At 53.8% G+C, this 17,799-nt stretch overlaps 1 protein-coding gene across 5 annotated transcripts in view; it reads left to right on the top strand.

Annotated features, from left to right (window-relative positions):
* KDM2B (lysine demethylase 2B) overlaps positions 1-17,799 on the top strand; it is a 117,528-nt gene that overhangs the window by 27,063 nt on the left and 72,666 nt on the right. For 2 of the 5 annotated variants that reach the window (XM_028116449.2, XM_028116452.2), the window contains exons 5-8: positions 909-1,087; positions 1,271-1,377; positions 12,564-12,657; positions 13,632-13,785. In XM_028116449.2, the coding sequence (XP_027972250.1) occupies positions 909-1,087; positions 1,271-1,377; positions 12,564-12,657; positions 13,632-13,785 (534 nt within the window). Of the gene's footprint in view, positions 1-908; positions 1,088-1,270; positions 1,378-8,166; positions 8,304-9,770; positions 9,867-12,563; positions 12,658-13,631; positions 13,786-17,799 lie in introns of those variants that run through there. The other 3 variants (XM_088019359.1, XM_088019360.1, XM_088019358.1) reach the window with 3 other exon arrangements.

The following is a 17,799-nucleotide window of genomic DNA, read 5'->3' as shown; positions in this document are numbered from 1 at the left end:
GTGGTGTCCTTCTCTCTGGGAAGCAGTGGGAGGCACGCAGATCACTCCTTTTAGTTCAACGGTCGTTCATATGAGAAGTCCTATGTCACATACTGTACAGGACAGCCAACATTCATCCTTTATTTGTTCTGTAAATAGGTACTGAGCTCCCACTCTGTGGCAGGCTCTGTGTAGATACTTGGGGCGAAACAGTGAGCAAGACAGACAGGACTTCTGCCCTGGTGACAGTTACAGAATAGTAGGGAAGAAAGACCACAAAACAGACAAGCATATTTAGGAATTGTGATTAGTGCCAAGGAATAATGGGGGGACCCATGCATTTATGCACCAGACACTGGGCCATGGAGTTCCATGAGCATCATCTGATTTAATCCTCACAACTAGCCTCTGAAAGGAGGTGGGTGGATAAAGACACAGAGGTTCAGAGAGGCCCAAGCAATTTTCCTGGCCTCACAGACTGGGGAGGGAGACGACCACACAGCTAATTTTCTGTGGAAATAAGGGCTATCTTATTGCTGTGAATAAACAGAAAGGCCTTGAGGGCCATGCTAAGAGAATCTTCGGTAGGCAGTGGGGAGCATTGAAGGTTTGAAGCAGAGAGAGGAGTGTCCGTGTCAGGTCTCTGTTTTAGAAAGCTCACGCAGGCAGCTCCGTGGAGGATGGATGTGGGGGGGGCCTGGGGACCCTGTAGGAGGTTCTGAAGGTCGTCTTGGACTGGACCAGCGTGGAGGCCATGGTGGTGGAGGGAAACAGATGGATTGGAGAGAGAGTCAGTAAGGAAAACCGACAGGACCAGGTAATAGAGCAGACGTGGCATACGGGTGGGGCGGGTTTTGTTGATGGGGATCCCAAGTGGCGTCTGGCTCCTGAGCCACCAGGAGCCACCAGCGTGTGGATTCTGCCCCTAGGTAGCCGGCGGCTGGTGGATGTGATGGATGTGAACACCCAGAAGGGCACGGAGATGAGCATGTCCCAGTTTGTGCGGTACTACGAGACGCCCGAGGCCCAGCGGGACAAGCTGTACAATGTCATCAGTCTTGAGTTCAGCCACACCAAGCTGGAGCACCTGGTCAAGCGTCCGACTGTGGTAGGGCCCCCCCGGCCGCGGTCCCCTCCCCGACACGTGCCCCCTCCCCTCCTCGCCCGGCTTCTCCTGCTGCCCAGGCTCGAGGCCAGCCCGTGCCAGCCCCAGGGAAGGGCAGGTGGTGAGAGGGGCCCAGCAGAAGGGCACCCCCCAGACAAGAAGTGCTGACGGTGGTCTGGCTTTCAGGTAGATCTGGTGGATTGGGTGGACAACATGTGGCCCCAGCATCTGAAGGAGAAGCAGACAGAAGCCACGAATGCCATCGCCGAGATGAAATACCCGAAAGTGAAGAAGTAAGACTGGCTGGCTAGTGGTGGGAGCTGGGCGGGCAGGGGCGTGGGGCGGGGGTGTCTCACAGCCCTGCGGGCACTGCTAGCAGGTGAGGGATATGGGGGTCCTTGGCATGGGCAGCCTGCCGTCTTGTTGCCTCAGAACGCCGGGGCTCTGCCTTCCCCATCCACATGGGCCTTCGGCCTCCCTGCTGACTCTCCCCAAGGGATGTGATCGGAGCAGGGAGGAAGAATAACGGGGCCATCTCTGTGTGCATGTGCGTGCTTGCCTTACCTTTATCTCCTCCCGCCAAGGGACAGCACGTCCTGGGAACGGACATCTTCAGAAAGACCAGCTCACTGTGAACACTTTGCTTTTGCCGGGGGATGGGGAGGGGGGTCTGGAGTTCTTTTGCTCCTTGCTGTGGAGACCCAAGGCTTTTCCCAAACAAAGCGCAAGGGCTACTTACTCATCAAACACTCCTTAGACGGTGTCTCCACGCAGCAGGTGGGCTCTGGGCTGGGAAGGTGGCTGCATCTAATTGCAGGGACATCACTACATGTGGACCAGTAAGTCCTGAGACCCGTTGTTTTAACTTGGGCAGAGGCACCTAGGATCCCCTCCACTTTCTAGAATTTCAGTAACAGACCCTTGGGACCCTTGGGGCTACCTTAGGGCTCTCGCCACCTCAGGCCATCTGTGTTTCCGTCTCTGAAACGGGAAGGAGATGCTGGTTGTCCCGGGCAGGTCTGCTGCTCTGGGCTTCCCGGAAGAGTTGGCCCTGCTGGCTCCGAATCCATTAGCATCTCTCTGCTCAGCTCTGCTGCCAGGAGTGCCCCCAGGAGCTTGAAGGCTGTGAGCTTTTCATTCACTCCACCCTTCATTCAGGGTGGAGTGAATGCAGACTCGGTGCCAGGCTGTGTAAGGGAGGCCAGTGTGCTGGCCCTGAGCTTCTCAAGGCTTTGCTTTCAAGCTCTCTCTTTCTTTAATTATTTCTCAGGCATTTTTCCTCCCCTTGAAGCGGAAGCTCCTTACATCCATTGGGTCTGGGCCTACATCAAACACAAAGAGTGGGCTTAAGGTGGAGAGGGTGGGAGGGTTTTCAGTTCTGTTCCTTTCCCATTTGATCGCGGCAACATTTCCGGAGCCCCTGGGATGGGGAAGTAAAAGATGAACCAGCCTTACTTCCTGGAGAGTGTGCCCTAAAACACACGGGATGAGGTGCCACTCTCATCTCAGGTAGAGGGACCCAGGCTCCCGGGAGGAGCGTGGGGAGAGGAGGAATCCTTTCTGGCTGGTGGCCTTGGGAAGTCCTCTTGGAGGGGACATTGGACATGGGCTTTAAAGGATAGAGCAGACAGGAGGGCTGTGGGGAGGGATGGGGGTAGTGAAGTGCCAAGGGCTTTGAAGGACTCGTGAGGGAAGAGCTGAAGGAAAGCGTGTGGGACTCAGAAGATTAGTTAAGGGCAGATCACCGCTCTCATTGGTTGATTGGGTGAGTGATTCATTCATTCAGCATGTGTATTACACATCTGACTGGTGCTGGGCACCGGGCACACCGTGAGGAGAAATCCAGATCAGAGCTTACAGTCTCTCGGGAGACAGACGTTCATCCAACAATCGGAGAAACAAATGGAAATTTGCAGCCGTGTTAAGGCCACGAGGCAGAGATCCACGGTGCTGGAGGAGCGTGTACCAGGGTGCTCGTCACGGAGGGCAGGGCAGGTGTCCCCAAGACGGGGTCTGAAGAGAGAGGGGTTACTTAGGAGAAGAGCCCTGGGAAGCTTTCCTGGCTGTGTGCGGAGAGCCTGGTGGGATGGTTCGGAAGGGCAGGGAGAGGGGCGGCAGGTAGGCCTGCTGAAGGAAGGTTAGGCTGGAATAGAGCAAGGGAAGGGGGCAGTGGGTGCAGGATGGTGGGTGAGCCAGGCTGATCAGGGCCCCATGTGCCATAGTGAAGGGTCTGTGTTTCTCCTAAGAGCAGTCGGAAACCTCTGAGTTTTGTTTTTTTTTTTTTTTTAAGATTTTATTTATTTGACAGAGAAAGCAAGGGAGGGAGAGAGCACAAGTAGGGGGAGTAGGAGAGGGAGAGGGAGAAGCCAGATCCTCGCTGAGCAGGGAGCCCGATGTGGGACTCAATCCCAGGACCCCGGGGTCATGACCTGAGCCGAAGGCAGATGCTCAACTGACTGAGCCACCCAGGCGCCCCGAGATCCTTTTTTTAAGATTTATTTATTTATTTGAGAGAGAGAATGAGCACGCTCGAGCGGGGGGAGGAGGGGCAGAGGGAGAGAGGGAATCTCAAGTAGACTCCCTGCTGAGCACGGAGCCTAATGCGGGGCTTGATCGCATGACCCTGAGATCACCACCAGAGCGAAATCAAAAGTCGGTTGCTCAACTGACTGAGCCACCCAGGAGCCTGTCTCCATGAGAGTTTAAGCAGAGAGGGATGTGTTCAGATTTGCTTTCTGCAAGTTCTGCTGAGCTGGGAGTGGAGTGGTGCATCATCTCTATGAGGGCAAATGATGGGGCAGGAGGGAGCTGGGGACAAATGGCACATGTATCTAGGAAGGTAAAATAGCGCTGGGGGACATCGATTTCAATTACTTTGCCTCCTTCAGGTGTTTGGTATATTCTTTGCTTTACTGGAAAATTCCTCTAAATAGTTTAATTCTGTTAATACATTGAGAATCTTATCTAATTACGAAAAAAAAGTTCACATACAATTTTCTAGAACCCCATGCTTCAACACATTGGTTGGATTGTGTGGCAAATACATTTACAAACCCCGTCAGTGCCGTCGGAACTTGTTATAGGATTTGAACCTTGTTAGGAAGGAAGTTGTCACCTTGGAAATAGTCTGTTGGTTTGGCTGAAAAGAATGCTGATTTCAGTTAATCAGCAAGGTAAAAATCCCACAATGATGAAGTCCTCTGGGACTGTAGAGTGGTTCTGTGGAATTTAATTAAAATGACACTGTTTCTAGAAGTCAGAGCTTCCATGTTGGTGGGCCACCTGAACTGAGGTTCCAGGAGGGAGGAGAGGAGTGTTACAGACCCATTATTGCTTTCTCTCTTGGCTCCAGGATTTGTGCAGTTTGATCATGGCGAGGGGTTCAGAATTTTAATGGGTTTTGGTTGAGATACTTAAGGCTAGGGGTGCTAACATTTGTCAAGGGGGTAGCTGTAACTTTGTGGGAGACAAAAGATGTAAAGGTTACATTAGTGTATTAGTTATCTGTTGCTGCCTTTACTAAGTGCCCATAAATGCAAGACCCTATTCTGAGTAGTTGGTAGGTTATGGTGACTAAAGCAAAGTCCCCATGCTCCAGGGGGCTTATGTTCACGTGGGGAAAAGAGATGGGCAAGCAAACAAGTGAATCATAATTAAGGAGGTGATAAGTGTTGGGAGGAAACATAAAGCAAGATGGGGGGGCAGCGCCTGGCTGACTCAGTTGGGGAAACATGCGTCTCTTGATCTTGGGGTAGTGAGTTCGAGCCCCGTGTTGGGTGTAGAGATTACTTAAAAAAAAAAAGGCAAGATAAAGGGAAAAGAGAATGAATATCAGCTACCCTGGGCACTTCTGCTGTTGCCTTCTCTCCATCTCTATCCTGCAGGAATGTTTTGGCTGTCCAGAATTATTTGTCTTGGAAAATTCCTTATAATCAGATAAAGATAAACAGTGACAACTATTTGGGAGTACTCCTGTATTAGTTGTTTATTGATGCATAACATTACCCTAAAACTTTATAGCTTAAAAAAACAAAAAAAAAACAAAAAACGAAACCTTGGCAGCTTAAAGCAACAAAATTGCCTCCCAGTTTCTGTAGGTCAGGAATCTGGGAGTGGCCTACCTGGCTACTTCTGGCTCAGAGTCGCTCTGGAGCTTGTCTCAAGACTTAGGCCTGGGCTGCAGTTACATGAAGGCTTCACTGGGGCTGGAGGGCCCATTTCCAAGATGGTGTGCTCTCTGTTCTTCACCACATGGGCCTCTCCATAGGGTTGCTTGAGCGTCCTTGTGACATGGCAGCTGGTTCCCCCCACCCCACCACTCCACAAATGGTTAGAGAGAGAGCAAGGAAAAAGCCACAGTACCTATGATGACCCAGTTTTGAAAGTCACATGCTGTTTCCTTTGCCATATTCTTTTAATTAAAAGTGAGGCACTTGGTTCAGTGCACACTCAAGAGGAGGGGAGTTTGGCTTTATCTCTGAAAGGGGGGAGTCTCAAAGGCTTCCATGGACATGTTTTAAAGCCTCTTTAAATGTCATGGGTCTATGACATGGGCATACCTTCTCACTTAGCACGTTGGTTATTATAATGCATTCCAGAAGGAAATTAGCAAGTCTTTTCTATCCTCACGTGTTGCTTACAGAAATGAGGCTTGAGGCTTAATGGAGACAAGCTGTGAACTGACAGGCGGGGAAAGGAAGGGGACCCCACATAAAGCTTATGTTTGGCCCCCAAAAAATTGGGAGTCAACTGCATTTTTCTCCCTGTACTTTCTGGGGGTGGCAGGAAGAACTGGGAAAAATTGGGGGGTGCAAAGCTGAAATCCAGACAGGATGAAAATGGGTGCTGGGATGAGCAAGTTTCAAGGCTGCCCCTGGCGGTCTCTGGTGGCCACAGGGCGTCTTTCATCTCCTCTTAGGGACTCAGTTTCCCCTTCTACAAAGTCGGGATCCTGTCATCCCTCTCCCACCTCCCAACCATGCTGTAGGGAAATGGAGTCTTATAGTGGATGTGAGATGTGGGTGGGATGTTTGTCTGTGCGGCCTCATGTAGATACAGGGTCTCCAAGTGCCATTGGCTTTTCAGTCCGTTCTCCCTCACATTTGCATTGGGCTTTTTTTTTTTTTTTTGAGAGAGAGAGAGAGAACACAAGTGGTGGGGAGGGAAGGGGCAGAGGGAGAGGGAGAAGCAGACTCCCCGCCGAGCACGGAGCCCTATGAGGGGCTCAATCCCAGGACGCTGGGATCATGACCTGAGCCAAAGGCAGATGCTTAACCGACTGAGCCATCCAGGCGCCCCTGCATTGGGCTTTTATGTCAACAACACTTACTTACTTTCAGCTCTCCCCAACCATGTTTGCTGGTGCTAGAAATGATCATGCCTGTGTGATATATCACACTGGGACACGGACCTAGAGAGGCTGCTGATGTCACACAGGGACGATGCTGTGGGCCAGGCAGCACACCCCAGGCCTCTGGATTCCTGGCTTTTCCTGTCTACCTCTCTACCTTTACAAGAGGAACAAAGAAACCCAGCCTTTTTTGTGCTGCCATGTATAGACACAAACACTGCTAGACACCGAACACACACATCTCAGCGGGCTTGGAAGTAGGTGTTACTCTCCTCATTTTATAGACAAGGACACTGCAGTCAATGCGGGTAACAGGTGTAGCAGTAGGGGCTGCTGTGGCTGTGGATAATTTCAAAATTTCTGCTTTTAAAAAAAAGGAAAAAAGAAAAGAACAATCCAGTGCTGGCCGAACCAAGCACACCTAGGGCCTGGTTTGACCCCTGAGGGCCATCAGTTAGAGGCCCCTGACGAGCTCGCCAAATGGGGATGCTGAGTTCCAGGAGGGGGAGGGATTTCGTCCAATGTCACAGTTGATCAGAGTAATTATAGGGCTGTATGGCTGGGTGCTATACTTAACACAGATGAATCTGTTGTGATCCCTGCTGGGGCTGGAGCTGAGGCATTTGTGACCAGAAAAGTAATAATTTTCCCATGTGGACAGCCCCGTCCAGCTGTCAGGGTCTTCTCTTAGCTCATTTAACTCCATCTATATTTTGTGTGTGTCAGGAACCTTGCTCAAGGGGCACCTGGGTGGCTCAGTCGGTTAAGCGTCCGACTATTGATTTCTGCTCAGGTCATGATCTCAGGGTCATGAGATCGAGCCTCTCGTTGGCTCGGTGCTGGGCACGGAGCCTGCTTGGGATTCCCTCTCTGCCTCTCCCTCGGTCCCTCCCACTCTCCCCCGCCCCCAAATGCCTTAAAAACCTTGCTCAGGAACACCCACCAGATGACTGGTGCTCAAATCCAAGATGGGAGATGTTTCTGTAATTATAATTTTTTCTTGTAAATAGGCAGAACATACATACGGTGAAAAAAATCAGCCAGTTCCAAAAAGTTCACAGTGTAATCTCATAGCAGGGCCATTAGAGAGGTACTAATGGGGCCGTCCTGTAAATGACACAGGGAAGCAGCACTCTGACCCAGGGCACTGACCACCTTGAAATGGCTTCAATGTTCACTTCCCTAAAATGGGGATTCTAGTGGTTTTTTTTTTTTTAAAGATTTATTTATTTATTTATTTGAGAGAAAGAATGAGAGAGAGATAGAGAGAGAGAGCACATGAGAGGGGGGAGGGTCAGAGGGAGAAGCAGACCCCCAGCCGAGCAGGGAGCCCGATGCGGGACTCGATCCTGGGACTCGATCCTGGGACTCCAGGATCATGACCTGAGCCGAAGGCAGTCGCTTAACCAACTGAGCCGCCCAGGCGCCCTATAGTGTTGTTTTAAAGGTGAAATGATATCATGCATAGAAACAGCTATTATTATTAGCACTTGATAATTAGAGCCTATTAGTTAATATTGGTGGATAGCCCCAGTGGATGGGGTTTGGCAAAGAATGGAGAAGCCTGATTTCTGCCCCTACAGAGGCTATACCACTGTCTCCTGCCCCCTTGCGGTTTAGGGGAAGGGTGTGGGGACAGAATGGGAGGAGGGCTGTGGCCCTGGTGAGCATGCCCTGGAGGGTGGGACTTCTGATTTGAGCTGGACCATCTCCTGCAGCCGGAAGTCAGAGGTTGAGTTTGGCTGCAACCTGCAGACATTGCTTCTCTGAGAGTCTTGGGATTTGCCGGGTTGACGTGGGAGAAGGGCTGAGAAACTCTGAGCCAGGCTGCTTGGGTAAGCACCATCACTGACTAAAGTAGTGAACTGGGTGAGTCACGACCTCCGAACCTCTGCTTTCTCATCTGTAAAACGGGGACAATCCTGGGAGTGACCTCAGGGGGGTGTGAAAATTGGATTAAACACAATCTCATAGTTCCAGGCACTGTGTTAACATGTATGTATCTCAGTGAACTCCCACAGTAATTCTGTGATGTAGGGTCGCACAGCTAGTAAGGGGGCAGGTAGGGGAAGGGGCAGCGAAGGAGCACCTGAGAATGCAGAGTTGAACTTCAGGTCACCTCCCTGCCATAAGGATGAGAACACCCGTTCAGGGAGGGGAAGTAAGTTGCCCAAGGTCACACAGATAGTCTGTATTAGGGCCAGAGCAGCATCCCTTGTCTCCGAGCTGCCATACCTGGGATCTGACACTCTCTCCAAACCCTAGCCGTGCCCTGATGGACACATTAACGGAAGGTGGCTTTGCTGGGCCGTCACCTCCAGTAGCAGGACGGCGCCCACACTCCTCGAAAACGGGGGCGCGGGTGTTCCTGAGCGTCCGCCTGTAGAGCTACCCTCGTGCCCCCACCCAGCCGGGACGAAGGGGCGGCCGTGGGCGGCGGCGGCGTCCCCTGGCGCTGGCCGGCAAGCTTCCCTGTCGCCGCCGCGGCCTCCCTCCTTCCTGGCGGCCGCCGCGCCGCGCGGGTGTGCAGTTTCAGCGCGGGGATGAGCGCAGGCTGCGCCTGGCTCCCCGAGGAAGGAAGGAAGAGAGAGAGGGCTGCAGGGTCCTCGTCCAGGGTCTGGCAGCGCCGTGGAGGGGGCTCGGCTCCGGTCGCCGGGGCTGGGCGCGCGTCGATCCTGCGCTGCCGAAGGGGACGCCCGGGAGCCGCGCCGCCGCCGCCGCCGCCGCCGCCGCCGAGGGTAACCGCGGGCGCGCCGGGCGGGGCCGGGCGGGCGTTCCTGCGCTGCGCCCCGAGGGCCCGGGGCTGCCCGGGAGCCCCCGCTCCTACGGGGCGCGCCCGGGCCGGGTGTGGGTCGCCTCCCAACCTCGGGCTGCGCAGCCGGCGTCGCGGAGCAGCTCTTTGTGTCTCCCGGGGCTGCGTGTAAGTGTGTATAGTGTGTGTGCGCGCGCGCTCGGCGCCTTCAGCCCCGTCACCCGGTGCCAGCTCTCCCCAGGTTACCCCCCGCCAAGACCTTTGCCCCAGGGGATGCTGCCTGAGCTGCCGGGGGAGTTTCCCTAAGTTGGAGGGAAAAGGACGGGGTGGGGTCGCCCCGCTTCCCCAGATCCCAGGCAGCGCCCCAAAGTTGGTGCTGCAGGTGCAGCGCCCCCTCCTACCACGCTCCTCCCCAGCCAGCCCGGGCCTTGGGAGGCGGGAACCCCCCCAAAGGCTTAGTTCGGGGGCTCCTGATTCTCATCCCCCAACTTGGAGGGTGCACTCCTGCACGGAAGTCACCGGGCGGTGGGTGGGGGGTGTCGAGGGGCGCGGCTTTCCGGGCAAGGGGCAGCCGAGGCGGAAGCCAGGCTGGCTGGCCGGCGGGGAGAGCTTAGCGGCCGTGGCACCGAGCCGGGGTGCCCATGTGACTGCGGTGTGCTTTGGAAGAGGAAGCTGTAGAGGTCAGTGCAAAGGCGTCACGCCAGAGCGAGCGGGAGCAGGAGTGAGGGGGGAGACCCGGAATGAGCGCGGGGCGGGCGGGAGGGCGGGGGTGGCGGCTGCAGGGGCCCGGACAAAGCCTCCCTGTCACAGCCACCCTGGCCGCCCCGACGCATGCAATTGCCCCGCGGGAGGGGCGGCCGGGCCTGGCGGCCAGGAAATGAGGGACAGGGGAGGAGGGGCCTCTCTAGGAGAGGCGGGGCTGGAAGTGGCGCCCCCAAGCTCCGAAGGGCCTCAGAGGATGCTGGAGGGTGACTGGGAGGGCAGATCAGACGCAAGCACAACTTGGAGAACTTTCCTTGTACATAGCTGCCGCAGCTCCTAGGATTACGTCCACGAGTCCTGGGGAGGTTGGGGCTGGGGGCAGGAGGTTGGGGGGTGGTGACCAGTGTGGTCAGGCCAGCCTGGGGCCTGGTGCCCAAGAGCCAAGCTCCTCTCCTCTTTGCTGTGGGCACCTGGGTGGTTACCCAGCTGCAGACTGAAGGAAACACACTCGCTCCACCCCACAAACACTTAAATTGTTTTCCCTAGGCTGTTTTCTGCTGAGGCCTGAAGGGGGTGGAAACCAAGGTTAGATTAAAAAAAGAAAAGAAAAAAAAAATCCAGACGAAAAGGTGGATTTAGGAAAATGAGGACTAATATTTTGAAGTGGTGCTTCCACAGGAGGCCGGTGTGGTCCGTGGGGGTGGGGTGGGTCAGGGTTTCACCCCCACTCCTCGCCCCTGTTCCTTGTAGAGAAGAGGGTCGCTCGGGTCTTCAGAGTAGGGACCTGGCTGGGCGTGTGGGGCGGAGGCGGGAGGGTGCGGAGCCCGAGCCCGAGCCCGAGCTGGGACTTTAACAACCCCAGCGTCAGCCCCACAGCCCGCGCCTGTCTTCGTGACAGGGCTGCGTCCTGTGCTGTCAACTACACCCCTCCGATGGGGTTGCTAGGCAGCGGGGCTCTGATGTGGGGGAAGGCCTTCTGATTTGTCAGCCTTCTGCAGACACATGGTTAAGGCTCCTTCCAGCCTATCCGGAGGAGGGACGCGGGGCACGCTGCCTGCATACTGCCGAGCCCCGGGTCCACCTGAATGTGAGGTGCAAGAGGCAGCTAGAGGGAGGGGGCACCTGGAGCCCACCAGCCTCCTAACCAGCTCAGCCCCACGCCCCCCATTATCTCCACTGGGGCTTGCTGCTGGCTCCTCCCTGTCTGTCCCTACCCCATTCCTTCCCTCTTCCCCAAACCATGGAAAAGCAAAGTGCAGCAGGGAAAAGAGGTCAGTGGGGTAAGCATGTGTGCGTGGGCCTCTGGAGGTGCCAAGGTGCATGAGCATGAGCCGTGGGGAGGCTGCCCCATCCGTGCTGCCGGTAGCTCTTGTGGGAAGGGGTGGGAGGGAAAGAGGGGGCCCTGGCATCGCTGTCTGCCAGGCCTGGACTTGGAAGCCTGCTCTATCGGGCACCCCCCCCTTAAGCTCTGCCCACCCCCAGGACAGCAGCATGTCAAGGGAGGAGGGAGGAGACTGGTGAGTTCCTGTAAGGAAGGGTGGGTTATCTGACTGCTGTGAGAGCTCAGAAGGGGGGCTGCTGGTGACTTCCTTCTCCTGAATGCACCTCCTTCCCCCAAGCCTTTGAGGCCCAGGTTCTCCCCTCTGCCTGTCTACCACCCCACCCCCAGCATCCCCTCTTAATCCCTTTACTTTTTTTTTAGCAGTTATATGGAGATGGAATTCACATACCATTCATTCATTTAAAGTGTACAATTCAGTGGTTCTGTATGTTTACAGAGTTGTGCATTCACAGTCAAATTCAGAACATTTTTATCACCCCAAAAGGAAACTCTGTCCCCATTAGCAGTCACTCCCCATCCCTGTCCCCCACCCCCACCCTCAGGCCACCCCTCATCTATCTCTGTCTCTGTAGGTTTGCCTACTTGGGCCATTCCATATCCGTGGAATCCTACACGGTGATCTTTTGTGGCTGGTACCCCTGTACTTGGAGCTTCATCGCTCACTTCTCAGTCAGTTGCAATTTGTCTTGCTATTTCACTTTTCCTGTGCACTGCTCCGTTAAGAACGTCCCATCCTGAAGGGCAGGGGGCTGATGCTTTCTGACACATTTCTCTAAGTGCCCTGCCTAGCTCTGGGCTGGACCGTCATTTGGCTCTCTGTAAACGCTTGTTGAGTGAATGAAGAGATGAATGGGGAGTGGTAATTGGCAAGCTTTGCAGGTGGCTTACAGTGGAATTCCAGGGGCCCAGCTGCTGCAGAGGGGACTGGCATCTTGGGAGAGCTGCAGGGACAGGCGCTGGGAGGGAGCAGAAAGGAAGCCTGCCTCCCTGGGGTGGGAGTGGGGGTGGGGCAAGAGCAGAAGCCGTCTGTGAGGAAGGAACGAAGTGGCCTGTGGGTTGCCAGCTCTCTCCTGGGGACCTGAAAACCCAGATGCCTCCCCCAACCTTGGGGGCAGGTGGCCAATGCTTGAGATTTGTCATCTGATCACAGGGGCTTCCCCCAGGGGGAACTCCAATTAGAATTGGGTTTTAAAAGAAAAGAAAAGAAAAGAAAATTCCCCAGTGTTAGCATTTCTAAAAGGGCAGCAGGTCAGGCACCTCGAAAGCTGTTGGCGCACCTCCTGTGATTCAGGCACTGAACGATTTTTCCTTCTCCCCTGCTTCTGTGCCGCAGGTATTGTCTGATGAGCGTGAAAGGCTGTTTCACTGACTTCCACATCGACTTTGGAGGCACTTCCGTTTGGTACCATGTTTTCCGGGGTGGGAAGGTGAGTTGAGCCGAGTCCTGGCTGTTTCTTCATGGAGGGGCTCGCTCACCCTCCGGCCTGTCCTCACTGCCCCGCGCCCAGCCAGCTCCTGCCCTGTGAGCACTTTCAGGGCCACTTCTCCACTCTCTGTCTTCTCCTGGAGGGAAGGATCCAGGTCAGCTCTTCTGCATCACATCTGATTACCTGTTCGCACCTGCTCACCCAGTCCAGTGTTCTCTGCACCTCAGGCCAGATCAGAACTCCAGCCTTGGTTCCCAAGAACTCCCGGCATTCACTTTGCCCGCTGTGGTTTCCAGCCCCAGCACTGAGACCGTTTAACGTAAAAGTCTAGTTGCCGGCACCACCTGCCTCCAAGAACATTTTATCTGAGGGACAGACGTCACCCAGAGAGAGGAGGTGGTGCGTGCGTTCAGGATGCTGCTGCCGCGTTTGCTTCTGCGTGCGCCGCGCACGGATGTGGGTGCTCCTTGAGCGGATGCGCGTCGCCCTGCTCGTCTGGGTTTGTGTGTGCGTTTGTTTTAACCAAACATGTTGGAAGAAATTCTGGGTAGGAAGTCATCCTGCTTGGTTCCAGATGTTTTTCCTCCCTCTCCAGAGTGAGCGCAGGCTGGGTTTATTTATTGGACCGTTTTATCATACAACTTAGGAAATTCCCTTCCTCTCCTTCCCTTACCTCCCCAGCAAGCTTGTGGCCCAGGAGAAAGAATGTTCCACCCAGTCCAGGAACTCTATCCACCCTGGTGTTTCAGCGGGAACGGAGATTCCCTAAAGGCAGGCAGGCAAGGGGTGTCTCAGAAGGGTGGCAGAGCCTCCCCGCCACCCTAGAGACCCTTTGGGCCTGGGGCCTGGAGGTGGTCCCCTGTCCTCCCTGCTCCCGGGCAGGTGGGGCTGTCTCCTTGGGTTGTGGCACAGCCTGGAAGGAATCCAGGACTTTGGCCCGGATCTTCAGCTGATTGCCTCCTTTTCCTCCCAAGATCTTTTGGCTGATTCCTCCAACCCTGCACAACTTGGCACTGTACGAGGAGTGGGTGCTGTCAGGCAAACAGAGTGACATCTTCCTGGGAGACCGCGTGGAGCGATGCCAAAGAATTGAGCTGAAACAGGGCTACACGTTTTTCATCCCTTCCGGTAGGTTCCGGCAAGGCTGGCGCCGGGCTCTCCCTTGGCCCCAGCTCTCCCAGCCCTGGGAGAAGACTCTCGTCTCAGCCAGGGTTTCGGGCCCAGTGACGGGGTTCTGTGGGCCGCGTGGCCATTGGCAGTCCCTGAGAGAGGCAGGCCTCGGGCTGCAGGAAGAAGCAGCCACCTGTCCCTCTCACATCTAACCTGTGTCTCCCTGCCTGTGGGCTAGAATTCACTCTTGGGGAAAAAGCCTAGCACCCTCCCTCAGGGGAAGCGCGAATGGCTTCCCTCAGGACGTCCTGTGGCGATTTCTGTGTGAGGGGATGACAGTGGTACTATGGGGAGGCGGCTGGGTTCGCCTCCTTGAAGGAGGAATTGGGTTGTTTTATCCAAGGAAGCAGCGTATGGTAATGGCGGTCCCACGCAGGTTCTGGGCAAGGGCGGACCCCAGAGTGGGGGGGTCTTACAAGGGTGCCTGAAAGCCTAGGGAATGGGCAGAGGGGAAGGTAGCTCTGGGGAAGGACCCGATGTGGCTGCCTCCTTCCTGCAGAACAAACTGAAATATAGTCAAGGTCAATGTCAGCTCTTGCACTTGGACTCCCCCCTGCCCCTGCCCCCCCCAAAAAAAATTAAGAAGAAAAGAGAAAAAGAAATTAAGGCTGCAAGTATAGTAGAGGGCAGCAATTAAGAGCGCCGGCCCTGGAGTCAGACAGCATGGTCTTAGTCTGAATTTCAGCTCTGGTGCTTATGCCTTCACAGGGGTGAGTTAAGCTCTCTGTGCCTCGGTGTTCGTGTCTGTAAAATGGGAGTGAGACTTCCCAGGGTGGTAGTGAGGACCGAGTGAGCTGAGACCTACATGCCTACAGCTCTTTGGCGATGGGCAGAGGGCTTTTGGGCAGTTAATTACAGGCTGAGGCACCAGTGAGTTTGACAGATGCTGTAGGGGTCAGGGAGTGCAGTGTCTTTGGCTGCATTAACGGTAACATTTTACCCAGGATGAGGGAGGTGACAGTCCCACTGTATAAAGTAAGGGGGTCAGGTCACATATAGGAAGTTGTGCTCCTTTTGGTCACTATACTTTGGAGAGTAAGTAAGTCCTGGAGATAGGAGTCTGGATGTCACATCAGGTGAGATGAATTTGGAGGAGGAATTGGGTGGTTTTACCCAGGGAATTAAAGGTGTATGGGATCAGCAGTCAGCTTAGTTGAAAGATTGTCTGTCTCCTGGAAGAAGAGGTACAGCCAAGTGGTGTTGGAATGACTTGCTCTGCTAGGTAGTGAGCTCCCTGTCACTGGGTGTATATAAGTAGAGGCTATGTATATGGCTGTGCTAAGGAGCCTGCAGGGAATTTGCCACTGAGTGGGCAGTATCCTTTGAAGAAACTAAGGAGTATCCTTTGAACCTTAGGAGTATCCTTTGAAGAAACTAAGATCCATTGGATGGAGAAGTTGGTCACACTTAGGTTTCTGAGAGTTGTGTCGGAAGCTGGCCTTGGGTCTGGACATGAAGCACTAGTGTCAAATGAATAGGGGGTTGTTATGGTAGCATCTCCCACCGAGGGGATGGGGCCTGCACACTTGGGCTCTTCTAGAAAGTTGGGAGGAAGGTAGAGATTTTCACTGTTAGGGAAATTGGGGATTTGGAAGTGGCAGGGTTTAGTGGGGGTGACTTTGTTACCATGGCCCCAGGTCCATCCTCAGACTTGGGGAGGGGAGGAACCGCTACTTGGGACATGAATGGGTTGCAGTCAGTGGACAGAGTTTATGGTACGTACCTTGGCAGATGTGGCACGGAGACCTCTCAAGTGTGTTCAAGCCACTCTTTAGGTGTTGAAGGATTGGCCATGGTCGATGCAAGGGAACTCTATAATGCTCTTGGCCTTGCTGCTAACTCTCGTTGTGACCTTGGGCTGGTCTCTTCCCTTCTCTGTGCCTCAACTATCCCATCTCCAATGGGAGTGGGGTGGGGCTGAACTGTGGAACCCTCCAGGTCCCTCCCAACCCGGTCCCACTGAGTGCTGGCCTCCTAACCTCCCTGGGAGGACAGACCTTCTTTCTCAGAGCCTTTTGCAGAGCTGGGAGGTTGCTCATTGCTTCCCCTCAGGCATTTTGGTGACTTACCAAGTTGGAAAAAGTCTTGAGAAGCAGCATCTGAGCCCCAGCAGGGGTGTGACTGTCTGTTGAAGGCAAGAGGATTTGAACTGCAACTAGCAGTTAGACCCCAGCAAAGACTCCTGGCCCTGAGGGTTGTGAGTAAGACACCAGGATGTTCAGAAGTGAAAAAAGGACAGTTAGAATTTGTCACCTTCTCAGAGGCAGGGGGTACATGTGGTTCCCAAGCCTTGATTTCTGCAGGGACCAATGAAATAAAAAAAAAAAAAAAGTTCGGAGCTTGTAGTTACAAATTTGTAGTTTTGCTAAAGATGGGCGTTAATTAAAAAAAAAAAAAAAAAGCGACAACAACAAAACAACAACCTGGCATCTACTATTGCTGATTTTCACAAATGGAAGATGATCCTGACACTAAAAAAAGTTGGAAATCTGTAATTTCAGAATAAGGGACAGTTCTTTAAATTTGGTAGTTTTGAGTTTATGACAGTCTGTGCCATCTTCATTTTTCTCATTTTGTTGCCAACTGGTGAAAACTGAAGGACCAGAATTTTGCAGTTACAGACGTAGTTGGGCACCTGGAGATTCTTTCTGTCGTCCACACTGCTAAGCTGTGGGCAGACACACAGCTGAGAGTCGGGGAAGTTGGAGTGTGGCTTTGGGTGGAGAATGGAGAGCCAGCCTTGGGGAACAAGGCCTCTCTGCATGTGGGTTTTTCCGTATCAGGAGTAGAGCATCTAATTCTGGCATTTCTCACTTCTGACATGGATTTTTGTCCCCACAGTGCGATCTTAGACAGGTATTCTCCTGTCTCATGCTGGTCTCACGTCTCCCGGGGGGTCATTCAGCAGGTCTTCAACTCTGAAGGCCACCCGGGAGGCTGCTGGGTTGGGAGGGTTTTAAATGTTCCCGTGTCTTTGCGAGATGTGGTTTAACTCTTTCTTCTTGTGTCTGGGGTGAAGGGGCTGTGCTATAGGGGTGGTGGTTCTCAGGCCTCATTCTTGTGTGGTCTGGGAAAGCTGCCTGGAAGAGGAAGACTTGAAGGTGGCCGAGGCAGTGAGAATACAGTGGCCTCACCAGGGCACACAGTCAGGTTCAGGAGTGCCTAGCAGGTTACCCAGATTCAGCCTGATTGTTAGGTGGATGGAAAGCTGGAGGTGCAAATCATCCCCAAGGAATTGGAAGTCAGATGGACCCGGTGACATCTTTTTCCTTCATGTGATGCCTGTGGCCAATGCCCCGACCATGTGGATGGGCTCAGCCTCCCCCTCTGGCTGCACCAGCTGAGGGGAACTATGGTTAATGGTAATAATAACTCGCATTACTGAGCAACAAACATTTTACATACATTACTTACCTTCTTCATAAGCATGTGGGGAGAAACTTATTTCTCCCCTGCCTTTTCTTTAAATAAAGAAGGTTCGTGGGGGTGTCTGGCTGGCTCAGTTGGTAGAGCACGTGACTCTTGATCTCGGGGTCGTGAGTTCGAGCCCCACGGTGGGTATAGAGATTACTTTAAAAAATTAAAAAAAAAATCTTAAATAAAGAAGGTCCCTGAGGCCCAGAGAGGTGAACAAACTAGTCCAAGGTCACACAGTTAATAAGCAACAGAGCAGGGCAAGAGCCCAGGTGTGTCTAGTTTCAGAGTTGACCTGGTTCCCCATTAGCCTGGGAGTCAGCAGACTGATGATCCGGTCTTCCTTCTCAGCCATGTGACTTTGGGAGAATTATTTGCTCATTTAACAAACTTCCTTAAGGGCCCATTTGGCAGTGTGGAAGGTCATAGGGAGGCTATAAGATAGATTCTCTCTGTCCTGAATGCATGCCCAGCCAGGTAGCAGCCAGGATGGGGAGCCCAGTATAGGAACCCAGGAAAGACCCTGGGGTCAGTGGCTTGGACTGGCCTGAAAGTATT

This window comes from Eumetopias jubatus, unplaced genomic scaffold (genome assembly GCF_037043125.1).
Source record: "Eumetopias jubatus isolate StellerSeaLion01/CBP00866 unplaced genomic scaffold, mEumJub1_p1.0 scaffold_16, whole genome shotgun sequence".
Classification (NCBI taxonomy): Eukaryota; Metazoa; Chordata; class Mammalia; order Carnivora; family Otariidae; genus Eumetopias; species Eumetopias jubatus.
The sequence above is the reverse complement of the archived record's forward strand: the minus strand, read 5'-3'. Positions and strand labels throughout refer to the sequence as shown.